The 26170-nt window shown below is 41.2% G+C and overlaps 1 protein-coding gene and 1 non-coding gene across 2 annotated transcripts in view; both read left to right on the top strand.

The window, feature by feature from the left end:
- Positions 1-347: 347 nt before the first annotated feature.
- ADAMTS20 (ADAM metallopeptidase with thrombospondin type 1 motif 20) overlaps positions 348-26170 on the top strand; it is a 238054-nt gene continuing 212231 nt past the window's right edge. Inside the window, exons 1-3 of the mRNA XM_056117833.1 lie at positions 348-519; positions 1089-1432; positions 19739-19901. Of these exons, the coding sequence (XP_055973808.1) occupies positions 429-519; positions 1089-1432; positions 19739-19901 (598 nt within the window). The 5' untranslated portion in view covers positions 348-428. The remainder of the gene's footprint in view (positions 520-1088; positions 1433-19738; positions 19902-26170) is intronic.
- Positions 11282-11388, top strand: LOC130027277 (U6 spliceosomal RNA). Its single transcript, XR_008793021.1, has one exon. It is a non-coding gene; the product is annotated as a U6 spliceosomal RNA (small nuclear RNA).

Here is a 26170-nt window from a genome sequence, read left to right as displayed (position 1 = left end):
ATCCACCACCTCTTTGTGTCTCGATCTCGCAGCTCGGACCAATCCTGCTTTCGCTCGTTCGCGGTCCCTGGCCATCGTCCAGCCGGCTCCCGGCCCTCTACCCCACCGCCCCGCGGCCCGGAGCCGGGGTTGGGGGCTGCGCGCGGGCGGCGCCTCGCGCCGATTGGCCAGCGTGGGGCGGGGGGCGGGCTTTCCCGGGCTGGCCGGCCGCTGGCTGAGGGTTCGCGCGGCGTCCGGTCCCCGCTGTGCGCCCGCCGAGCGCGAGCTGAGGAGACGCGCCGAGGCGGCCGCGGGCGCCGGGAGCTGCCGAGCTGCAGGGCGATGCGGCCGCGACTCCGGGGGCGGCGGCCGTCGGTGTGGCGCGGCGGGCGGGCGCGGCGCGCGGGCTGCGGCGGTCGGGGCTGCTGAGGCGCCGCGCGGGCCGAGTCATGCGGGCGGCCGAGTGGCTGCCGGGGCTGCTCTGGCAGCTCGCGCTCTGGGTCGGCGGCTCGTGGGCGGTCCGCTTCCACCCGCGACAAGGTACCGGCCGGCCGGGCGCCCGCGGGCGGCGCCTCAGCGCGCCGGGGAAGGGGTTCGAGGAGCCCCGCGCGCGGGAAGCGGAGAGGCGCGCGGGGGTGTGAGGCGCAAGTGAGCGGGTCGCTTGGGACGCGAGGCGCGCGGGGGCTTGAGGCGCCGTGAGCTGGTCGCGTGGGGGCGTGGGGCGCGCCGGGGCGTGAGGCGCGGGGCGCGCGGGTCTCGGGCCACACGCGCCCGGGCGTCGCGGACTCCAGACCGCGGGCGTCCGGGAAGCCCCTTCAAGGGCGTCGCGCGGTCCAGCCCCTGGGCGTCGGTGAAGCCCCCTCAGGACGTCGCGGACTCTAGACCGCGGGCGCCGGTGAAATACCCTCAGGGCGTCGCGCGCTCCAGCCCGCGGGCGTCGGTGAAGCCCCCTCAGGGCGTCGCGCACTTCTGCCCGCGGTCGTCGGTGATGCCCCCCTCAGGGCGTCGGTGAAGCCCCCTTGGCGTCGTGGACTCCCGACCGCGGGCGTCGGCGAGGCAGGGCGGCGCGGCGAGGGGCGGCTGCCCACGCCGACTCTTTGTGTTCGCAGAAGCCCTGGTGAGGACGCTGGCCTCCTACGAGGTGGTGACCCCCGCGCGGGTCAACGAGTTCGGCGAAGCCTTCCCGGCGAGCCTCCACTTCAGCCGGCGGCGGCGCAGCGCGGCGGCGCCCGAGCCCGCTCCCGCGCGCACCCACTACCGCATCGACGCCTTCGGGCAGCTCTTCCAGCTGAGCCTGAGCGCCGACGCCGCCTTCCTGGGCGCCGCCTTCTCCGAGGAGCACCTGGGGGCGCCGGCGCCCGCGCCGCCCGCCGACCTGCGCCACTGCTTCTACCGCGGCCGCGTCAACGCGCAGGAGGAGCTCACGGCCGTCTTCAGCGTCTGCGGGGGTCTGGTGAGCGCCCGCGCGCGCCCCGGGGCGGCCAGGGGTAGGGCTGCGGGTGGGCGAGGTCAGGGTGGCCCGGGAGGGAGACCTCGGCAGGCCTCCTCCGGGTGGACATCCCTGCGGACGGGAGAGCCACCATGCCCGCGCCCTCGGGGTGGAGAGTTTCTGGGAGTGTCAGTGAGATACTGGGCGTTTGCATCAGGACGCTGAGGGGAGTGTGAGGGGATTGCGACTCCAACCTGAGGGCCAGTGCTTTTGTTCAGAAACACACGTTCCGGACCACCTGCTGAGTCAGAATCCCAGAAGACCTGTGGATTTCCTTAAAGTTGCTCTTATTTTGCATTGAGAAAAAAAAGAATGAATGTAAAATGAATAGGTTTAACCAGAAGACGTTGTTTTTGATAAGTAGTATAGGGGTGATCATTAATTCATGGTCATCGGGTGGAATAGGGAAAACGTTGGATCTGTTCGAAACTTTGTATTTAGAAATATATACGCAGGGGCTGGGGAGATGGTGCAGTGGGTAGGGCTTCTGTCTTACACATGCCTGATCTGGGCTCCGTATCCTGCAGCCCACGTGGGCTCTCTAGCCTCTCCAGTAAGTACTAGGCCCTGTGCTCACCCCACCCACCCCCAATCAAACAAAAAGGGACGATCTCCAAGGATCTGTAGCCAATAAGTAAAAATGATCATTGGAATTGTAAGAGTAAACTTTACTCTGGAGAGATGAAATGCAATAAAGTAGTGAAAGACTGTTTCATTTGTTTCTCCCTTCAAAACTATTCTAAATAATTTCGTTTTTCCTTCAGCCTTCCGGGGAACCCCAAACTCTTCTCAGCATAATTTTTAAGCATCTAAGATAACATGGAAGTGATTTAATTGACTTTTTAAAAACATTGACATTAATCAAAATATTACTTAACTAGTAGGTGATGTTCTATACTTAATACATTAAATACAGTTTAAGGAGAAAGGGTTGTATTTATTACTATACATGGAGTGACACTGAGTACAAACAACCCATATGAGAAAGTAATTTTTTATTGGTAACAGGGCTACAATGTTTATGGATTTAACCACAATTATAGTTGAAGGAAATGTTAAGTATCAGATAAATGTTAGTGAAAATAAAGATGCTAGAGAAAATGTAACTTTCCTTTCAAGTTCTGGTCAAATATGTTTTATCGACTTACTATTTGTGATACTGTTTTGGCATATCAAATATCTCGCGAGTAGTTTGCCAGGCTTTGCCTGAGGTAACAAGTCTCACAATGGAGACATTACTGGTACCCGCTCAGCAAATCGATGAACAACTGTAGTAGAGCTACAGTGCTACTATTTGTGATGGCAGGGAAACATTCCAGATGAGAAACATTTCTGAGTGATTTTTTTGTTCATACCGTATGATTATATTGGCTGCTATTATTTGAAACTAAGAAGCACTTGAAAAGGTTTTAGACTCTAATAGGAGTTTTATCTGTTCCTATCACTGTCAATTTTGATTAAGTTGTCATAAATTTTTATACATGCACTTTCCTTTTGATAGTTCATTGATAGCCAGTTTAAATTTCAAGTATTTTAATTTAACACTAAAACATATCTATATAACTCAGTTTTTTAAATTTTTTTTATTAAAAAAATTTTTGATAGTGAGACATCATGAGGTACAGTTGCAGACTTACACATTTTTGTGCTTGGGTTTCAATTATACAATGATCAAATACCATCCCTCCACCAGTGCCCACTTCCCACTACCATGGATCCCAGTATCCCTCCCACCCCCCATCCCCCCCATCCCACCCTGTCTCTGTGGCAGGGCATTCCCCTCTGTTCTCTCTCTCCTTTTGGGTGTTGTGGTTTGCAAAAGAAACATTGAATGGTAATCATGTTTGGTCTATAGTCTACTTTCAGCATGCTTCTCCCATCCTGGGAGGATCCTCCCAACACCTTTATTTGGTGTTCCCCTCTTTATCTGAGCTCCCTTTTCCCCTAGTATGTGTGGCTGGCCTCCAAGTCATGGAGTAAAATTCCTGGTACTAATCTCGGCCATTCTTGGGTGTTAGTTTCCTATTTTGTTACTTTATGTTCCCCAGATGAATGCAATCTTTCTATGTCTATCCCTTTCTTTCTGAGTCATTTCGCTTAACATGATACTTCCCATGTAGTACCACTTGTATGTAAACTTCGTGACTTCGTCTTTTCTAACAGCTACATAGTACTCCATTGTGTAAATGTACCAAAGTTTCTTTAACCAGTCATCTGTTCTCAGGCACTCAGGTTTTTTCCAGATTCTGGCTATTGTAAAGAGTGCTGCAATAAACAGGCAATTGCAGATGTCACTTCAACTATACTTTTTTGCCTCTCTGGGATATATTCCGAGGAGTGGTATTGCTGGATCAAATGGGAGCTCAATTTCTAATTTTTTGAGAATCATCCATACTGTTTTCCAAAAGGGCTGAACCAGTCGGCATTCCCACCAACAGTGAAGGAGTGTCCCTTTCTCACCACATCCGCGCCAGCACTGGTTGCTTTTGTTCTTGTGGATATGGGCCAGTCTCTGTGGTGTGAAGTGATATCTCATTGTGGTTTTGATCTGCATCTCTCTGATGATTAATGATGTGGAACATTTTCTCATGTGCCTTTTAGCCATTCGGATTTCTTCTTTGTGAAAGTTTCTATTCATTTCATCTCTCCATTTTTTGATGGGGTTGAATGTTTTCTTTTTGTGGAATTGAACCAGTACTTTTTATATAACTCAGTTTTATCCTAATTTCCTAGTATTTGTAAAATTACATTGAGGATATTAGTCTTGATTGAGATAGAAAACTTTTAGGATTCTCTGTCTTTTCTCTCCTGCGAGCAGCTTTCCTACCTTAAACCATCTCCCCGAAAAGTGCTTGCCTGTGCCAAATTTGTCTGCACCCCTTCTTTGGTCAGGAGCAGTTCTCAGTTCCTTGGCATAGCACTGTCTGCTGTGTGCTGAAATAATCAGAGACTAACACCTCAGCAACTTGGCAGCCTGTATCCCCTGACCTTACTTCTTCCTAATCATAGTTTCCAAGCCAGTGCCATTTCTAGGCACATTTACACAGCAGCCAAGTAGTAATTATTTCTCCCATGTCTTTTCTGCCTTGTACATTCCTTTTCTTGAATTTCTTCAAGGCAGGCTGGGGAAGATGGTTGACTCAGAGTTTGAGAGAGGGAAGAAATAATACTATATTAATAAAACAAAAATTTTTAGTCATACAGTGAATAATTAGATATTCCAGAATCTAAGAATTTCTTTCATTATTAGTACTGTCATGACCTTATAAGCCTAAATTATTTATAAGACTGATGGCATTTGATTTTTCTTTTTTGCAATTTTGGCACTTAAGCAGAAAGTATTAACTGTATTTATGATTATGTCTTTGGCTTTTGCTATCATGAACTTTCTTTGCTATCATGAACTTTTGATATTGTGAACTTTCTTTGGAATACAGTTTAATAAAAGAGTGGAATATAGATTTTAAGAGTCTGTCATAACTTTTATTTTTATTCTCAGATTAGAATTTAATCTTTAGGTTCAGATAAAATATTTTTGTACCCACAACCTGGACCATTTGAGTTGTTTGCATATATATTTTCCTGATGCAAAGCCAAGGAAGTGAATTATGTTAGTTTTTTGACTATACTCCTACTTATTTTCTGATTAACCTATAGTACCATCTATTGTCTGTGATGATTTAGCTTTTACCTCTGTCACTCCATTGTACACTAAAGTTGAGGTTTACTAAAGGATTTTAAAAGCCAGTCTAAATAAAAACAAAAAGTTCTTTTTAAGTTTCTTTTGCATTTAGTTTTGTTTTTAATCAGGAATGGATAATTAGACTTTATCAAATGCTTTTCATGAGTATGTGAAAAGAAATCTTATTTTTTTTCTGCTTTCAAGCATCTGTTGATTGTTGATGAAAATTGGCCATACACAAGGCTCTAGATTGTTCAGAGGTCTTTGTATTGTTTGGGAGGAAGTAGAGAAATAGAACTATCCTATAGTCTCTGATGTTCCTGTACCTTCCTGGAACCAACAGTTGAATTCTGGGACTGAAAAGGACTTTCTTCTCTTTGCTGTTTTGGGGCTCACTGGTCTTGTTTGCTGACTTATCCCTTTGGAACTCTCAGTGGTACTGCATTTCCCTCCGATTCCATTTGATTTCTTGTTTGGCTGACACATTGTGTAGTTCTTAGACTTAAGGTCACTTTGTTCCTGTCAAATTACCCTGCCCTTTTAAGGTGATTTGATGATGACATTGGTGATCTTCCAGACCCTTCAAAGAGCTTAACCCAACATAGCTTCTGAAAATCAAGGGGACTCAGTTCCTTTTCTTTGCCACTCACATCTAATTTTAGTATGTGTATGGAAGCCCTTCAGAATCTCTTTGAATTTCATATGACATGCTGCAGCACTTCCCTTGGCAGTTCCCCCAATATATCACACCTCTGTCTCTAGAAACTTAGCCCTCAGTGAAGTAATTAGTACATGCCTTTTTCCATCTGTTTCCTCCCACCTCCATTACTCTTCTTGGAATGTATTGAGTTTGTCCATTCACATCTCATTTACTTGGATCATTTTCTTTCCGTCTTCCCCTTTGTGGTAGCATCCAACCTTCTTTTTCTCTTATAGTGGAGGAATGTGACTCTTTGAAGTGAAAATTCAAATATTATTTAAATGTTTTTTATTACTATATATATAACCATTAAAAATTGGCATACCAAATATTGATTGTGTTTAGTTACCGGTACTGCATTAATCTCAGATATGTGAACACTAATGTTTTAAATACCTATGGATAGTTTTTTCCACTTTTAATTATACATGTTTCTTTTGGCTAGTATTGTTTAATTTTTTTTTATTTTTTAAATTTTATTTTTATAAAGTTGTTCACAATAATTTATTACATTCAATATTCCAGCACCAATCCCACCACCATTACAAACCATTCACTGCCATTATTTTGAATTTTACCACCACCACCACCACCACCCAAGCCTGTCCCAAAGGCAGATCCCAAATAATTTATTATGTATTGCTTGTTGTGAATAATCCCTTAAAAATGATCCAATAAGGTTTTTTTAGAGGAAAGTGTATGAAAATTGTTGTGTCTCATCTTGGAGCCATTAAGCCCTTGTAAAAGAGGTTACTAGCATGTTGTTACAGGTTGAGCCTTGTGTGCATATGTATATATATATATATATTTTTTTTGATTGAGATCGGTTGCCTTCTACTTTATGCACCATCAAATGTGGTGTGCTACTCTTGGTATATCATTGGCATAGATTATGAGGTGTTGAGCCCTCATGCTCAGGAATTCTACAAGTTTTAATAGGGTGATTGAGTTGGGGTTAAATTTTTAAGTGAATGGTGACTTTGGGGTCCAGAGGTATCTCTGCAGCTTGTGGCTCTCTTCCTCTGGATCATGGCCATTAAGGAACTTATATGGAACCAGAGGCAGTCTATGGATGACTACCAGACTTGCAGAACAATAGGGAGATGGAGGTAGGTTGTCCATTCCTGATTCTGTGGGAGCCTGGACATTTCGGTTACAAATCCCATATATCTGAGTTTTTCAGCAGGTTCATTCTTATGCGTGAGGGGCTCATGCTGAGCCTGTGTGGAGATTGGCTGTGTGCATGGAGGCAACTAGGTTCTGGGGGTTTTCCACTGCTGTGGCTCTGTTGGGGCGGTTGCTGGACTCACCCACCCTCCTTCAAGGTGTCTGGATAAATTCAGCCAGGTGCTGGGTTTGGAGGCGTTTCTGCAGTTTGTGGCTCTCTTCTGAGATTTATTTGTGAGTCTCTGGATCATGGCCTAATATTAAGAAACTTACAGAGGCATGACTGCCAGGCTCACAGAAGAACAGGGAGATAGTGTTTTGTGATTACAGATCAGGGTGGGTTAAGGGATACCAGAAAGATTTATTTTTAAAAAATTTGGGGCTATGTCCAGAGGTCTCTCCTAGCTCAGTGCTTAGGGGTCACTCCTGGACAACCAGGATCTGTCAGGAACAGAACTTGGGTGTCTTCTGCATTCAAAGCATGTGCTCTATCAAAAATATTCATTATCTTGTATGTATTTATTCTTTTTTCCTAATCTTGCATTTTCTATGATTTTTCTTTCTCTTTAGTGTTCTTACCACATAATTCAGACATTCCTAAATAAAGGTGTTTATAAATTTCTAAAATCCATGGTAGAAATGAAAATGGGACTAAATTGTACAATTATAAGAAATAAGATGGCTAATTGGACCTTTTATTTCATTTATAACATTTAAATCTATTGGTAGACTATCATAGACTGTATAGTTAGTTCATATGTCTCTATATTCAATTTAGTTTTTTAATGGTCATTATTTTATAATTTAGATTACAAAAAGCCATGCCAAAATGGAGACCAATATATAAAGTGGCATGTTTTTGTATCATTCTCAGAATGGCACATGTATATTATACAGAGGATATTCCTGCTATCTCTCAGGACTCTTCTGCTAGCCTTTTCATCACCCAGTGCATTACCTCTTCAAAAGCCCCTCAGGGATTAACCTGACCACCTAGACTGTTAACTTCACTTTTTATTGATGGTATTTGAAGCAGTGTACTCTTTTCAGTGTAAAGAAACAGTTTCCAGATGTCATAAAACCCAACATTACATCTGGAATATTCAGTATTCTTTGGGATAACTTGTAGTGGCTGTATGACGGTTTTGAAGTTTGTCATGTGAACTATTCTGCAGCATGTCAGGCACTAATGCTTTCAGAGGAATGATTAATCATTCTCATTGCTCTACTTATCTGGAAACCAATGTATATTAATTTTAGTCTATTTCGGGAAAACTTTAATTTTATTTTCTAAACTTCCTATTTTATCAGAACTGATATAGTCCCAGATTTAAGATCTTTACACATGCTGTTTCTATATGCATATTTTTGTTAAAAGAACTTTAATGACCTCATTTGATTACTCATGCATTCATGCTAGTGAATATTTAGGAGATACATATGGTTCTCTACTTTTTTAATATGTGCTTATCTAGATTTCTAAGAAGTGCAGGGATTTTATTTAGGAGAAATAATTTTATTAGAGAAATCAAGAGAGCTGAGACAGTGAAATCTGATACAGGTGAGGAGAAAGGATATTGAAAATATTGGGTAGAAGGGTCTAAGCTGCTGGGCCAAGCAAGGTTTAGCATTTCTTTCACAGACAAAATTTTGTTGGGAGGGGAGAATCATACCTCCCAAAAATAAATCTCTTTGAATTTCTGTAATGCTTTGTTACTTCCTGGAGTAGTGCAGGATATGAAACTAGGGAAAAAAACACTATGATGGATTTCAGAGCCTTGAATCTTTGAACATGATCTTTGCCAGTCATGGTCAGCATACTCAGGACCACCATATAGTGACACCAGGGCAACAAATACTTCAGTTTATTGAGTGCTATTAGTAGAAGTGTACAAAATGTGCCATGTGAACTTTAGAAGTAACCAAGGATGGAGTGATTGATAAATATGGTACCTATATTAAAGATAGTTTCTTACATGGGGTTTGGTAAATAAATGGACATGTGTGGACAAAACAGTCAAGGCTATTTGTTGATTGTATAGCTGAAAAGTTGGGTCTCACTCTGTCCCCTCCCTCCCTCCCTCCCTCCCTCCCTCCCTCCCTCCCTCCCTCCCTCCCTCCCTTTCTTCCTCCCTTAATCCTTCCTGGCTCTGCACTCAGGTGTCACACCTAGGGTGTTTGGGGGATTATGTGGAGTGCTGATGACCAAATCTAGTCTGCCACATGCAAGGCAAGCATCTTACCTGCTGTACTATTTCTTTTACCCTTGTGTTTACATTTAAGAGCTTACCAAGGACTGAGAGTTTGGACTCTGAATAGCAGGTTAGTTTGAGATATTAAGAAAGAGGTCACTCATGAGGAAATGGAAAGATATCCCCTGCTCATGGGTCGGGAGACTTAACATTGTCAAAGTGGCAATACTACCAAAAGCATTGTATAAATTCAATGCAATCCCTCTAAGGATACCCATGACATTCTTCAAAGAAATGGAGCAAACACTCCTGAAATTTATATGGAACAATAAGCCCCCACGAATAGCTAAAGCAATTCTTGGGAAAAAGAAAATGGGAGGAATCAACCTCCCGAACTTCAAGCTCTACTACAAAGCAGTAATAATTAAAACAGCATGGTACTGGAACAAAGGCAGAACTGCAGACCAATGGAACAGGGTTGAATACACTGACATCTCCCCTCAATCATATGATCATCTAATCTTTGATAAAGGTGCAAGTAACGTGAAGTGGAGTAAGGAAAGCCTCTTTAACAAATTGTGCTGGCATCACTGGACGGCTACATGCAAAAAAATGGGCTCAGAACTCTGCCTAATACCATGTACAAAAGTAAGATCAAAATGGATTAAAGACCTCAACATCAAACCAGAAACCATAAGGTACATTGAAGACAAAGTTGGCAAAACCCTCCATGACATTGAAGCTAATGGTATCTTCAAAGATGCCATGCCACTGACTGAGCAAGTGCAAACAGAGATAGATAAATGGGACTATCTTAAACTAAGAATCTTTTGCACCTCCAAAGAAACAGTGACCAAAATACAAAGACAGTCTACAGAATGGGAAAGTATATTCACCGAATACACATCTGACAAGGGGTTGATATCCAGGATATACAAAATACTGGTTAAAATCCACAAGAAGAAAACATCCAACCCCATCCAAAAATGGGGCAATGAAATGAACAGAAACTTTCTCAAAGAAGAAATCCGAATGGCAAAAAAACACATGAGAAAATGCTCTACATCATTAATTATCAGGGAGATGCAGATCAAAACCACAATGAGATACCATCTCACACCTCAGAGACTGGCCCACATTCAAAAGAACAAAAGCAACCAGTGCTGGCGCGGATGTGGCGAGAAAGGGACACTCCTTCACTGTTGGTGGGAATGTCGACTGGTTCAGCCCTTCTGGAAAACAGTATGGACGATTCTCAAAAAATTAGAAATTGAGCTTGCATTTGACCCAGCAATACCACTCCTGGGAATATATCCCAGAGAGGCAAAAATGTAGTCGAAGTGACATCTGCACTTGTTTGTTCATTGCAGCACCCTTTACAGTAGCCAGAAACTGGAAGAAACCTGAATGCCCAAGAACAGATGACTGGTTAAAGAAACTTTGGTACATCTACACAATGGAGTACTATGTAGCTGTTAGAAAAGATGAAGTCATGAAATTTATATACAAGTGGTACAACATGGAAAGTATCATGCTAAGCGAAATGAGTCAGAAAGAGAGGGATAGACAGAAAGATCACATTCATCTGGGGAATATAAAGAAACAAAATATGAGATTAATACCCAAGAATAGCTGAGATCAACACCAGGAGGATTACTCCATAGCTTAGAGGCCAGCCGGGCATTCTAGGGGAAAGGGCAGCTCAGATAGAGAAGGGAGCACCAAATAAAGGGTGTTTGGAGGATCCTCCCAGGAGGGGAGGTGCATGTTGAAAGTAGACTATGGACTGAACATGTTTGCCACTCAAAGCCTCTTTTGCAGACCACAACACCCAAAAGGAGAGAGAGAACACAGGGGATTGCCCTGCCACAGAGGTAGGGTGAGATAGGAGGGATGGGGGTGGGAGGGATATTATCCATGGTGGTGGAAAATGGGCACTGGTGGAGGGATGGGTATTTGATCATTGTATAATCGAAACCCAAGCACAAAAAATTGTAAATTTACAACTGTACCTCATGGTGTTTCACTAAAAATAATAATAAAAAAATCATGCAGTAAAAAAAATTTAAATGGTGCTCGCTTCGGGAGCACATATACTAAAATTGGAATGATATTGAGAAGATTAGCATGGCCCCTGGGCATGGATGACACGCAAATTCATGAAGCGTTCCATATTTTTTGGTACATTTACACAATGGAGTACTATGTAGCTGTTAGAAAAGATGAAGTCATGAAATTTACAAACAAGTGGTACTACATGGAAAGTGTCATGTTAAGTGAAATGAGTCAGAAAGAGAGGGATAGACATAGAAAGATTGCATTCATCTGGGGAACATAAAGTAACAAAATAGGAGACTAACACCCAAGAATGGCCGAGATTAGTACCAGGAATTTTACTCCATGACTTGGAGGCCAGCCACACATGCTAGGGGAAAAGGGAGCTCAGATAGAGAAGGGAGCACCAAATAAAGGGTGTTGGGAGGATCCTCCCAGGATGGGAGAAGCATGCTGAAAGTAGACTATAGATCAAACATGATTGTCACCCATTGCCTCTTTTGCAAACCACACACCCAATAAGAGAGAGAGAACAAAAGGGAATGCCCTGCCACAGAGGCAGGGTGGGATGGGGGATGGGGGTTGGGAGGGATACTGGGATCTGTGGTGGTGGGAAATGGACACTGGTTGAGGGATGGGTATTTGATCATTGTATAATTGAAACCCGAGCACAAAGTTTGTAAGTCTGCAACTGTACCTCATGATGTCTCACTAATAAAAATTAAAAAAAATTAAATGTAACCATGTCTTCAGATAATAATAAAAAAAAGAAGAAAGAGGTCACTCTTTACACATGGTGCAGGACATAGTACAGGAAGCAACTGAGAAGACCATTGTTATTGTCAGCTGCAGGCAAGAATGACGTAGTACTAGTGGACAAGAGTGGTGCCTATGGAATTTACAATAGCTTAGACCAGTGATTCCCAGTTGGTGATTATTTTTTCCCACAATCCTCTGCCCCTCTTGGAGAGCCCGGCAAGCTACCGAGAGTATCTCGCCCGCACGGCAGAGCCTGGCAAGCTACCCGTGATGTATTTGATATGGCAAACACAGTAACAGCAAAGTCTCCAATGGTGACGTTACTGGGCCCACTGAAACAAATCAATGAACATCGGGAGGACAGTGACAGTGACAGTGACATTTGGCAGTGTCTCAAGTATACTTTTGTTTGTCACCATAGGTTTATAAATAGGGAGATATCATCTGGTAGGCATAGGATTAGGATGTTCTTCAACATGTCACCCAAAATGGTTACATGTTAATAGTTTTTAAATTGATCTAACATATAGGAGACTCATTAGAGTGCTGAACAAGAAGAGGAGAGCAAAATACTTCTGACTCGACTTAAATAACTGTTCCATTGGTTCTTAAGCAAAGGAGGCAGTGACACAGGACTAGTTGTTTAAGAGGTAATTATTGAGAAAATTTGATTCTATGGTAGGTTTACTTACAATTTGTAATTTTTGATTTTATGTGTATTCTTATCTTTCTAGATTGGAGAGGCTGTCTTGAAAACTATTGCCAGAGTCCATAAAAATGTGTATTTCTTTGTCAGTACTCTACACTTATTACTGAGTTCATATGACTTAGAAACTCCTCAGTGCTTACAAGAAAGAACTAAATACATTACTCATTATTAATGTCACCAGGACACTATTTGTACCTAAGATGTTGTTAACCCATGAAATATAGTGTATCATTCCTTCAAATCTGAATGAGAGTCTTGCTTGGTAAAGTATTCTTGATGAGGCGTTCATTTCATTGAACTTTTTCACTATATCCCATCACTGTCTTTGGGCTGGTGGGTTTCGTCTGATAAGTGCGCTGTAAATTTAAAGGATGCTCTTTTGTATGTGATTTCCTTCTTTGATCTTACTGCTTGCAACATTGTGTCTCTGTGGTATTCGTTTTTCTTATTATGGTATGTGTTGAGGTCTTCTTATTAGGGTCTTTTTTAGCTGGTCCCCTTCAGGCTTCTTGTATCTGAATGCCTGCATTCTCCATCTCAGGGAACTTATCAGCAATGAAGTCTTTAACTGTTACCACCACATTGGGTTTGCCTCCCTGTCCCTCTGGTACTCTGCTGATTCTTATGTTGTTCCTCCTGAATTCATTGCATATGTCTCCTACCTGCCCTTGAGCTATTTTGAGGTCTTCTTTCATCTTCTGTTGTTGCCTGGATGCTTTCTGTAGTTCATCTTCAAGTTTTGACTGTTGTCATTCATTCTTCTGTTGAGGGCACCCACTGGGTTATTTATTTCATCTACTGAAATTTTTATTAGTGACACTTATGTTTGTAGCTTTATTTCTGCTGTAATTTCTTCCTGTATTTCATTTATGTGCATTCCACTGTTTCTTTTATATTCTCCTGTATTTTATTGGATGTCCATACCACTTGTCTTTGAGCTCATTAAATATCCTCACCATTTCATCTCTGAATTCTTTATCAGGAGATTATGTACATGGGTATTCTCTGTTCAGACTTCAGGCCTTTCTTTTTTTTGATCCACTCCTTGAGGTGGGGATCTGCTCAGTTTTTCCATGATGCTGTGTAGGTGGATTCCTCCAGATCACTATCAGTGTCCCCCTCTCACTGCCAGGGAGGACTCTGGGTAAGCTCAGTAGATGGTGGTCTCCTCTTTCCCCTTCCTCTTTGGTGATCCTATGTGGCTTGTATGGGGCCTGTAGTGTTCATTCAGGGGGCATGTTCTTTTAGATTGAGGTTGTATGTATTCTTGTGTTCACTGTTATTTTTTTTGTGCTGAGGGGGTGTTTTGGTTGAAGTAAGCTAATGGATTATTGGCCTAAATGTGATTGGGTAGCCAGACTGCCCTCATAAGAATTTGGAACGGGAGGCAGAGATAGGGGTCCAATGCACTGTGAAAGGGGATATTAACTTTCATCCACTATTCCCCCAGCCATCAGTTTACTGGTGGGGGGGAAGGGCCCCGCATGGGCACAGATCCTGGGTTACAGTTAGAGTCTCACTTCTGGTCTAATTCTAAAAACTCAGGTGTCCCGTCTTGCCTAGGCGCTCATTTGCTATTTCTGTCATTTCTGATTATGGTAGTTTTCTCATTTTGACTCATATCTTTTTTATAATTGCTGACTACCTCTGCTATCATTTCGTTGAGCTCATTAAACATGCTTATCATGGTGTCATTAAAATCTCTGAGGATTAATTGAGCTGGTTAGAGTTTTTTTTGTGTGTGTGTCTTCAGTGATGTTGTTTTTGAACTTAGTTATCTTCTATCTGTTTTCTCCACTGGTTTTCTAGTGTTCTTGCTATGCTGGGGTGAATTTTTGTAGTTACATCTCCTGGAAGATACTGAGGGATTAAGTTGTTCTGTCCCTCTGCCTATATTCAGCAAATGAAAGGAAGTATAACTGAGCAGTGTGTCATTTGCTTTTTGTAGATCTGTCACACACAAGGGTGTGCACTTCACGAGCTTGGCGTGGGTCCACTAATATGGTGTTGGTCAGGTGTGGATGCTACTGGGACCAAACCAGAATGGAGGGGTTCTGCCTCCTGTTCTTGAGTAGGCTCAATGAGGTCAGCCAGAATAGCTTTACCTGGAATTATGAAGTAACAAGCAGATATTCCCTACTTCTTACTTCATAATACATTCAATTTCAAAAATAGTTATTGACATCATTATAACACATTGCTTTTCTCAGAAATTTAAAAGGCCCTCCCATTGATCGTCGATTTGCTCGAGCGGGCCCAGTAACGTCTCCATTGGAGACTTTGTTGTTACTGTGTCTGGCATATCGGATACTCTCGGCAGCTTGCCAGGCTCTCTGAGAGGGGCGGAGGAATCGAACTCGGGTCGGTCATGTTGGCCGCTTGTAAGGCGAACGCCCTACCCGCTGTGCTATCGCTCAGAAATTTAAGATGAATTATTTTTATTTTGCTTTGTAAGTCATGTAACTAAGAGTGTAGAATACAAAGTAATATGGTTAAATCTTCCTGCAAACCCAATTCTTTATATTTGGGTTCTCTTATTAATAGGGTCACTCTGATTTTCACCAAATGATGAACAACGGGAGGACAGTGACAGTGACCTGTAATTAAAGATAAAAAACCAAATACTGGAGTTTTCTTGGTAATAATTGCTAGTCATTTAGCCCTTAAAAGAAAAATCAGAATTTTAGGGGAAAAGGCAGCTCAGATAGAGAAGGAAACACCAAATAAAGGGTGTTGGGAGGTTCCTCTCAGGATGGGACGTGCGTGATGAGAGTAGACTATAGACCGAACAAGATTGCCACTCAATGTCTCTTTTGCAAACCACAGCACTCAAAAAGAGAGAGATAACAAAAGAGGTAGGGTGGGATGGGGGGATGGGGGGTGGGAGGAATACTGGGACTGGTGGTGGTTGGAGAATGGGCACTGGTGGAGGGATGGGTATTCGATGATTGTATAACTGAAACCCAAGCACAAAAATTTGTAAGTCTACAACTGTACCTCATGGTATTTCACTAATAAAAATTTAAGAAAAAAAAGAAAATCAGATTTTATTAATACTGGGAATAATTTATAAATGGAATGGTTCTTAGCATGGTATCTAATTGCCTTGTTCAGTTTTACCTAAATTTTGAATGTAGTTCTCTGGTAGCAAGTTTTTAACCAATTGATTTGGGAAATTAGTCCAAATGGTTTATATTCTATTCCATTTTTTTTAACCCTTACCTGAATCAAGACAGTACATTCTGGTTTGACTTCAGTACATGTGTTAGCTCTGCATTTGGAAAAAAATATATGCCATAATACTGAAAAAAGCATATTTTGCTATAAGACTGAAATAAGCACATTTTAGAAAATGAATTGTACAGAAATTACCCAAACATATAAAAATTTTGTCCAATGAGAGTCAATTAGAACCAGTTGTATAATTTTGTCTTTCAAAACAGCATGACAAATGAAAATTATTGCTTCAAGTGATTGAGAAACCCTTGTCTAAGTGGAAATCCTTGTTCAAGTGAAAACTAGTTTCATTGCTTTTAGCAATTAAAATAAAATGTTTGGAATTTGATTGGCCTTTTCATGAATCAATTGCAGTGCCTATCTTCAAGCTTAGGTTGCTAAAATATGGAAAAATCTAAGTATAATTCATTTTAGCACATTTTGGATCTTCCAGTTCTTACCATATTCCTTCTCAAGTTTTGTTTTAAGTTGCCCTCTTAGAAACTTTTAGGCAAAATTCCAGTAGCTTTATTATTTGAACAAAATCCTCTGCAGTGGTATGACTCGTAGAAAAATTGGTGGCAGTAAAATATTCTAAGACCTTTATTGATAAATATATTGAAGTTACTTGAAAACAATTTATTTTCTATTTTCTTATTGAATTTAGTGTTTTATAACATATTTTACTAAAGAGATTGAGTTGAGTTACAAAAGTTATATTCTTAGCAGACTAGAGTGTTCTCTAGTTACTGCTTGAAAAAAGTCAGGATGAACTTTGCTCACTTTATTGGGCAATACATGTGAATCTATGTGGGTTTTATTGGATCATTATAATAGAGGTTTCCATAGTCAGATTTTCACTAAAAGAAGTATAAACATTTTAAGGGATGAATATTTTTAGCATTCTAGTGTAATATTTCAAGTATTATTGTAGATGCATTTAGATAAGTAACTAGCTACCTCATGTCTATTTGTATCTTTTACCAAGTTGCTATCACATTTCTTCTCTTCAGTGTGATATTTTAAAATGAAGAGAATGATTTTTCCGTGTATTCTCTTACTCAAGTTTTGAAACCAGTATCTTTAATTTTATCAATATTTATTTTTGTGTGACACAGAAAGTTGGAATTTAGATAAGTATTGTAAACAAGTGATTTGTAGTTATTTTTGGAATATAGGCTCTGATAAAGCTAAATATACTAGAGCCATTGGACCTTTATAAAAATTTTCAAGAAATACATGAATAATGTATGTTAATTATATATTTTGACATAATTTAATACACTGGGTCACTGGGTCACTGTCCTCCCGGTGTCCATCGATTTGCTCGAGTGGGCCCAGTAACGTCTTCATTGTGAGACTTCTTGGTACTGTGTTTGGCATATCAAATACATCACAGGTAGCTTGCCAGGCTTTGCCCGTGCAGGTGAGATACGCTTAGTAGCTTGCTGGGCTCTCCAAGTGGGCTGGAGGAATCGAACCCAGGTTGGCCTGGTCAGCCACGTGCCAGGCAAACTCCCTACCTGCTGTGCTATCTCTCCAGCCACATATAAATATACACACATAATTGTATACACATACACATTTTCACAATCAAATATATACACACAAATGCACTTACACATACTCACACATGTATACACATACAAACTCACATAAATACACATACAACATATACACCTATACCCACACATATACGCATAATTATACATAAGCTTACACACATACCTCACATATACTCACCTACACAAACATATAAATACACATATACACATATACTCACACATACTCATGCATACAAAAATTTAATAGACTAATATTAATATACATGGATTTTCATTATTCTTGGAACTGACAAGTTATCTCAGGTATCAGGGGCATGTACATTATATGCGCAAGGATCTGGGGTTTATTTTTTATTTATTTTTTATTTTGGGGCTATACCCAGCAATGCTCAGGGCTAACTCTGTGCTCAAGGATCAACTCCTGATGGTGTCAGAGAACTATATGCAGTGGCAGGGATTAGACTCATGTTGGCCACATGCAAGGCAAGCCCTTTACTGCTGTGTTATTTCTCTAACCCCTAAATAAAAAGTCTCTACAATGTTTTAATATTTTGTATTCCTAGGCCATGCTTACTATTTTTTTTTTGGCTTTTTGGGTCACACCCGGCATTGGACAAGGGTTATTCCTGCCTCTGCACTCAGGAATTACTCCTGGCGGTGCTCAGGGGACCTATGGGATGCTGAGTATCGAACTGAGGTCTGCCGCATGCAAGGCAAATGCCCTACCTGCTGTACTATTGCTCCAGCCCCACTATTTTAAAAATAATTATATGTTCATTTTTCACTATGAACTTTAGAGCAATTTGCCTATGTCAAAAATCTCTGGGATTTTTTTAGTATTTTGTTCTTCATTTATAGGTTCATTTTGAGACTCTTACTATTAAAAAACATAACAAGTGGTTGCATTTAAGTTTATTTTATATGTTAGAGTATTATCAATTCATTTAATATAGATTTATCCAATATCTGGTATGTAGTAGGCATGAGGCTTACAGAGAAAGCTCTACTCTCATGAGACTTATTCTTTAGTTTTTCATATCAGACGAATTACAAATACAAATATATCAAGTCATAAAGATGCAATCAAAATGTGAAGTCAGGTAAAGAGGACACATAGTTGGGATTGTGGGTGATAGTTTTATAAAGTGATGGATGTTAAATTGAAAGCTGAGATAATGTATAGAGAGTAATCAAGGGGAAATACTTGAAGGTTTAGACTGTGTAAAGGTTCTCTGGGGAGTAAGTTATATTTGAGGAACAGCAAATACACCTAAGTTGGACGAGGTGAATTCAGAACTGTTGATGGTCTGTGTGCCTGGAAATTGGGTGGTAGAAAGGGTTGGTAGATCACACAGGATGCCAATAGATAACTGTAAGGACTTTGGATTCTATAGAGTGACATGAAAAGTCATTAGTTTGTTTTTATTTTTGTTTTGACAACATGGTCTGTATTTCTTAAAGCAAATTACTTGTCTTCTCTATAGAGACTTAACTACAGGCAGTATTTATTTAATTTAGGAAATAGAGTGATAGGTTGTATCATGAATGTATTAGTAAAATTTGAATGAAATATTTGGGTTTTGGTTACTCCTTAAAGGTTGAGTCATCAGTGCTCAATCATCATGTGGATTGAGTGTTGGACCTCGAATCAAAGCTCTGTCTTGATTTCTCTCTATAGATTTTGACCTATTAGTAATTTAGTATTTTTTGCAATAAGGAGAATTTCAGGTTTGGGTCAGAATTAAGAATGAGAATATTACTGTGTGTGTGTGTGTGTGTGTGTGTGTGTGTTTAAAGTGGAAATATAAATTAGTAGATTGGATATTGGATCCTTTACTTAAAAAGTCTTTGTAAAAACTTTTCAGTAAACTCTTTAGTGCTTACAAATAGACGCTAAATAAGTAATTTGCATCACACTTAAGATATTTATTAGGTCCTAGCATACCTTTTAAATCTCACACTATTTCTAGAGTGTGCTACATTTTTTTTTAATTTGATACTCTGCCTATAGCTAGAATGCCCAGCATCTCTATTTTGTCATTTAGAATACGGTTTGAACTTCATTAATCCTTATGAGTGAAGAGAGAAAAGTAACATGGAAAGGAGACTGTTTAGTTGATGTTTTTTGAACAAATTTCAAGTGCTCTTGCCTCTGTATGCTCATTTTAACCTGTCACCCAGTGTACTTTCTCCTTAGTGAAAAAGTAATTTCTATTTATTTGTAGATGGGAACGTTTAGAGCACATGATGGTGAATATTTCCTGGAACCTATAATGACGGCCGATGGGAGTGAAAATGAAGATGATCACAACAAACTACATCTTATATATAGACAGGAATTAAAGAGCCAACATTTTCTGCAATCTCACAAACCTTGTGATGTTTCAGGTAAATGACAAAGTGAAACTTCTTGATAAAAGTATGATACAATTGAAATTTTTTTTATTAGTATTGACATAATTACTTGAATTTTGTTTTGTTTTGTTTGAGAGCTATGCCTGGCAGTTCTCAGGGCTTACACCTAGTTCTGCGCTCAGGGTTCACTTCTGGCTGGGTTCAAAGAATTGTTTTGAACCTGGGTCAGATGCATGCAAGGTAAGTGCCTGTACTGCTATACTATCTCTCTATGTCCATCGATGAGTACATGGTTTTAAGCAAGTTTTTGAAACTTGTTAGAATCAATTAATGTTTACTTAATGTCTATAGGTAAAGTAATTATAAGATTACCTTTGAATCTTAATGTATTTAGTGGGGTTTATGGCAAATAAAGAAAAGATTTTAACTTTAACCTGTTAGTCACTCTATTCTAACTTGGCTGAATTTTAAGTTATCAAAATAAAAACCTTGGACCTAAATAACAACAAATCATTATTCAATTTTCTGTGCTTTTTATTTTATGTTTGAGTTTATGTAAAGGAAATATTGTACATGGATTTCTGTCAGTTACTATTTTTGTTCAGCATAGATTTTGAAGTTCATTTATATTCTTGTGCATATATCATGAACATAAGAAAGATGAGTTATTTTATCTGTACAGCATTTCATTGTCCTAGTCTTTCACAGTTTTTTACATTTATTTTTTGTTGTTGATGACATTTTGTATTTATAGTTTCACCAATATAAAAATGCTTATCCATCAGACCCTGAGACCTGAAAAGCCCCCTTCATGGCTGAAGTGCCCTCTGAGCACTTGGCCAAAGGGTACCCCTGCAAGTCTTAGGAATTCGTCAGAAGTGAGCTGCAAATCCTGTGCAGGCATGGAAGCAGCCCCTCCCCAAAGGTACAGCAATGCGGTGGGCGTAGCCTTTTTCCCAGCACTTTGGATTCACATCTCAGCCTCTCTTACTTAATTCTGAAGAGGACATCTTGGCTGTCCCAAACACATTAGGCCAATAGTCCACTAGTCTGTTCTAATCAAAATACTCCCAAACTCACCAAAACAATGGTGAACACAAGAATCTGAACAAGCCTAATATAAAAGAACACATACCCTGAAACTGCACTTGTGGCCACACATAAGGCACAGGGGAGCACCGGATAGGTAGTATTCTTAAAGGAGAGAAAGGAGATCACTACCCACTGAGCCCATCTATAATCCTGCCTTGTTGCAAAGGGGGTCACTGATAGTGAACTGGGAGGACCCACCTCCATACTACTACAGCAACATGAAGAAATAGCAAAGAAACCGACCATGAGGAGTGGATGAAGAAAAGAGCCCTGAATCCTCAATAGGGAACACCTACAAATACAATCTCTCTGATAAAGAATTCAGAGACAAAATGTTGAAGATATTCATTGAGCTCAAAGAAACGGTGGAGCAGGTATCCAGTAAATTAAAAGAAGATTTGAAATAGTGGAATGAACAGCCAACAAAATACAGGAAGAATTCAGAGCTGAAATAAGAAAGCTACAAACATAAGTGTCACTGATAAAGGATTCAGTAGGTGAAATTAAAAACTCAGTGGGTGTCCTCAATAGGAGAATGACAGTAGTCGAAAACAATTAGTGAGCTTGAAGATGAGCTGTAGAAAGCTTACAGGAAACACGATATAATGGAAAAAGACCTCAAAATAGTGCTTGAGTGAATCAGACCTAGGAAATGAATTCAAGAGGAACAACGTAAGAATCATCAGAGTACCAGAAGGACAGAGAGAAAACCCCACTGAAGTTGCAGCACTTAAAGATATTACTGAGAAGTTCATATCCAAGAAGCCTGAAAGGTACCAGCTAAAAGAGACCCTACTAAAAAGATTCCAAGACATATCATAATCAGAATGATTAATACCACAGATAGAGACACAGTACTGCAAGCAGCAAGGTCAAAGAAGGAAATCACATACAAAGAAGTATTCCTTAGATTACAGCAGACTTATCAGAGGAAATTATCCGAGCCCAAAGACAGTGGTGGGACATAGTGAAAACACTCAATGAAATGAAAACCTCACCAAGAATACTTTATCTGGTTAAACTCTCACACAAAATTGAAGGAATGATACACTATTTCATGGATAAATAACAGCTCAAGAATTTCATAGACTCAAAACTAACCTTAAAAGAAGGACTAAATGGGGGTATGGTGCCGCCAGCAGGTCAATCTGTACCTGTGAGGCGAGTGGATCAGCAGCCTCATGGTGCCTTCAGACTTCCAGATACCCCAAAATTGCTGCTGTGCCTTTGGCCAGACCCCAAAAACTTGGGGCAAAGTTTACCAAGAAAGAAAACGGCCAAAAGTTAGGTATGTGGGAAACACACCCACAAACCACCTCTGGCTCAGCTATATAATTGGAGGTAAGGCCTCTTTGGTTCCTGATTCAACTGCTTAATGGACATGATCCCAGAGATTCAGAAATGAATCTTGGAAACCAGCGGCTTTAGGTAGAAATGCGTCCAGTCCCTGCAGTAGATTACCGGTGCTGGGCCAACCCAGGTGGGAATAGGTTTCATGCCTTGGCCTGTTCCCCCTGGCGGCCCAGTGGCCGCCATCCTTCAGAGGCCACTGGACAGTCAGGTTTGGGCCCCCAGTGACGAGACACACAGGGCCTCACGGGTTGGGGGTGGAGCCGGGCTTGTCCTCCCCACCCTAACGAGACCCCAAGTCATCGCCCACGAATGGCCTCTCTGGCTCCTGATCCAGCTGCTTAATGGCCATGATCCCAGAGACTCAGAAACAAATCTCAAAACCCAGTGGCTTTTGGCAGAAATGCATCCGGACTCCACAGTAAGTTACTGTCGCCGGGCCACCCCAGGGAGGAAAGGGTGTTGTCCCTCCGCCTGCTCCCTCTTGGTGACTTGGTGGCTGTCATCCTCCAGAGGCCATTGGACAGTCAGACTTGGGCCTGCAGTGACGAAACTTGTTGGGCCTCATGGGATGGGGGGGAGTGGTGGAGCCGGGCCTGTCCTCCCCACCCCAACGAGACCCCAAGTCATCGCCCACGAACAGCCTCTCTGGCTCCTCATCAAGCTGCTCAATGGCCTTGATCCCAGAGACTCAGAAACAAATCTAGAAACCCAGCGGCTTTTGGCAGAAATGTGTCTGGACCCCGCAGTAGGTTACTGTCGCTGGGCCACCCCAGGGGGGAATGGGTGCTGCCCCTCCGCCTGCTCCCTCTTGGCGACTTGGTGGCTGTCATCCTCCAGAGGCCATTGGACAGTCAGGCTTGGGCCTGCAGTGATGAAACTTGGGCCTCACAGGATGGGGGGGGAGGGAGCCGGGCCTGTCCTCCCCACCCCAACGAGATCCCAAGTCATCGCCCATGAACGGCCTCTCTGGCTCCTCATCAAGCTGCTCAATGACCATGATCCCAGAGACTCAGGAGCAGATCTCTAAACTCAGTGGCTTTTGGCAGAAATCCCTCCAGATTTAAGTGTTAAAATTTCGGAATTTCAAAACCACACGGCCCTACTGCAGCCACACGACATCATATGTTATTCATAACCAGCAATAGAACACAAATTGTCTATTGTTGCCTTTTCAGCAGATCTGAGTGTTGGGGTAAAATCTCAAATAACGGTGGGTCTGGTGTCGAAATAGTGAATGTGATCAAAGTAGAGAGTAATGTAGAAATCATCTACTCCACAGGCAGGGGGTGGGTGTGGGATGAGTTATACTAGGATTTTTGGTGGTAGAGAATGGGCACTGGTGAAGGTACGGGTGTTTCATTGTATGACTGAGACTTAGACCCAAAAGCTTTTTAACTGCTCTCACGGTGCTTCAATAAATAAAATTATAAAAAATGGAAAAAAAGTAAGATGTAGTTCATGCACAATTCAATCAGCTAATCAGTGGCTGAATAAGTAGCAGTACTCCTATAAAAAAAAGGACTAAAGGGGCTACTGTAAAACAAGACAAACCCCTACATGCGCAACAAACTTTTACAGAAAGATGGCACAGAACCCCACAACAATAATCTCTTTAAATGTCAATGGTCTAAAAGTGCCAGTTAGGAGACAGAGTGGTAAAATAGGTTAAAAAACTGAACCCAATATTCTCTTGTCTAAAAAGAAGCACATCTGAACAGTCAGAGCAAACACACACTCAAAGTCAAAGGATGGAAAACAATCCTTCAAGTAAACAACTTCCTCAAAAAAGCTGGCGTGGCCATACTAGTATCTGACAATATAGATTTCGGGCTGCAAAAGATTAGAAGAAACAGTAAAGGGCATTTTTTTTAAACAATCAAGGGATATGTACAGCAGGAAGAAATCATACTCCTAAACATATACACACCCAATAAGGGGCTAGCAAAATACTTAAAACAACTGCTAATAGAATTCAAGGAAGACATTGGTAGCAACACAATAGTAGTTGGAGACTTCACCACCACCCTTTCACCTCTTGATAGATCAACAAGACCAAAACTTACCAAGGAAGTACTGGCTTTGAAAGAAGAAATGGAAGAGAGGGCTAGTAGATGTATACAGGGCTTTTTATCCCCTAAAAACGGAATACACATTTGGTTTTTCCAGTGCACATGGAACATTTTCCAAGCCAGACATGTGCTAGGCCACAAAACATACCTCAGTAGAATCAGGAAGATAGAAATTGTATCAACTCTCTTTTCAGATCACAATACACTGAAGATAGAAGTTAATTACGCAAAGAAACAGAGAATCAAATCAAACTCCTGGAAATTAAACAACCCATTGTTGATTGAGTGAGTCAGAGAGGAAATCAAGGAAGAACTCAAAAGATACCTGGAAACAAATGAGAATGAATAGACGAGCTAACAGAAAGTGTGGGACACAGCTAAAGCCATGGTAAGGGGAAAATTTATAGCGCTGCAAGAATTTCTCAGGAAGGAAGAAAGACGTACATAAATAAAATTATAGCTTAAGATCTTACAAATGACCAACAAAAGGAACCAAAAGAAGGCAGAAGGAAATAAATAATACAACTTAGAGCATAAGTTAACGACATGGAAACTCAAGAAAAAATTAAAAGATCAGTGAAACCAAGAGCTGGTTCTTTTAGAAAATAAACAAGATTGATAAACTACTAGCAAGACACACACACATACAGAACCCTAATAAATGGAATCATAAATGAAAAGGGGGATATCACAACAGAAACCAGAGAAATTCAAAAGATTATCAAAGATTACTTTGAAAGCCTGTATGCCACAAAACAAGAGAACCTAGAGAAAATGGATAAATTTCTGAATTCCTGTAACTTCCAAAGGCTGAGCCAAGATATATGGAATACCTGAATAAACCTAGCACTATAAAGGAAATTGAAACAGTAATCAAAAGTCTCCCCCCAAACAAAAGCCCAGGTCTAAAGGAATCACTAGCAAATTCTTCCAAACATTTAAAGAGGACCTATTGCCAGTCTTTTTCAAACTTTTTCAGGAAATTGAAGAAACAGAAATACTCCCAAACAGTTTCTGTTGAGGCACCAATCACCCTAATACCAAATTGCAGGCTGATATCACTATTGAATGTGGATAAAAATATCCACAGCAAAATATTAAAAATAAAATCCAATGACTGATCAAAAGGATCATCCACCATGACCAAGTGGGATTCATCCTGGGGATGAGAGGAGAGTTTAACGTTTGCAAGTCAATCAGCATAATTGATCATACGAATAAAAGAAAAGATAAAAAATGACCATATCAGTAGATGCAGAGAAAGCATTTGACAAGATCGAGCAACCTTTTATGATGAAAACTCTCGGCAAAATGGGAATTGAAGGAACTTTTCTTAATATATTCAAAGCCATTTACTACAAGCCCTCGGCAAGCATTACCCTAAATGGGGAAAAACTAAGATCAGAGATAATACAAGGATGCCCACTCTCACCACTTCTATTCAATATAGTACTGGAAGTTCTTGCCTTAGCAGTTAGGCAAGAAAAAAATATTAGGGACATTTAGATAGCAAAGGAGGAAATCAAGCTCTCACTGTTTGCAGATGACAAGATACTATATTTGGAGAACCCTAAAGTCTCTGCCAAGAAGTTTCTAGAAATAATAGACTTGTATAGTAAAGTCATGGGCTGGAGTGATAGCACAGTGGTAGGGCGTTTGCCTTGCGTGCAGCCAGCCCGGCCGAGCCGGGTTTGATTCCTCTGCCCCTCTCGGAGAGCCTGGCAATCTACCGAGAGTATTCAATGTGCCAAACACAGTAACAAGAAATCTCACGATGGAGATGTTACT

The sequence above is a fragment of the Sorex fumeus genome, unplaced genomic scaffold (assembly GCF_029834395.1).
Source record: "Sorex fumeus unplaced genomic scaffold, SorFum_2.1 ptg000036l, whole genome shotgun sequence".
NCBI lineage: Eukaryota > Metazoa > Chordata > Mammalia > Eulipotyphla > Soricidae > Sorex > Sorex fumeus.
The sequence above is the reverse complement of the archived record's forward strand: the minus strand, read 5'-3'. Positions and strand labels throughout refer to the sequence as shown.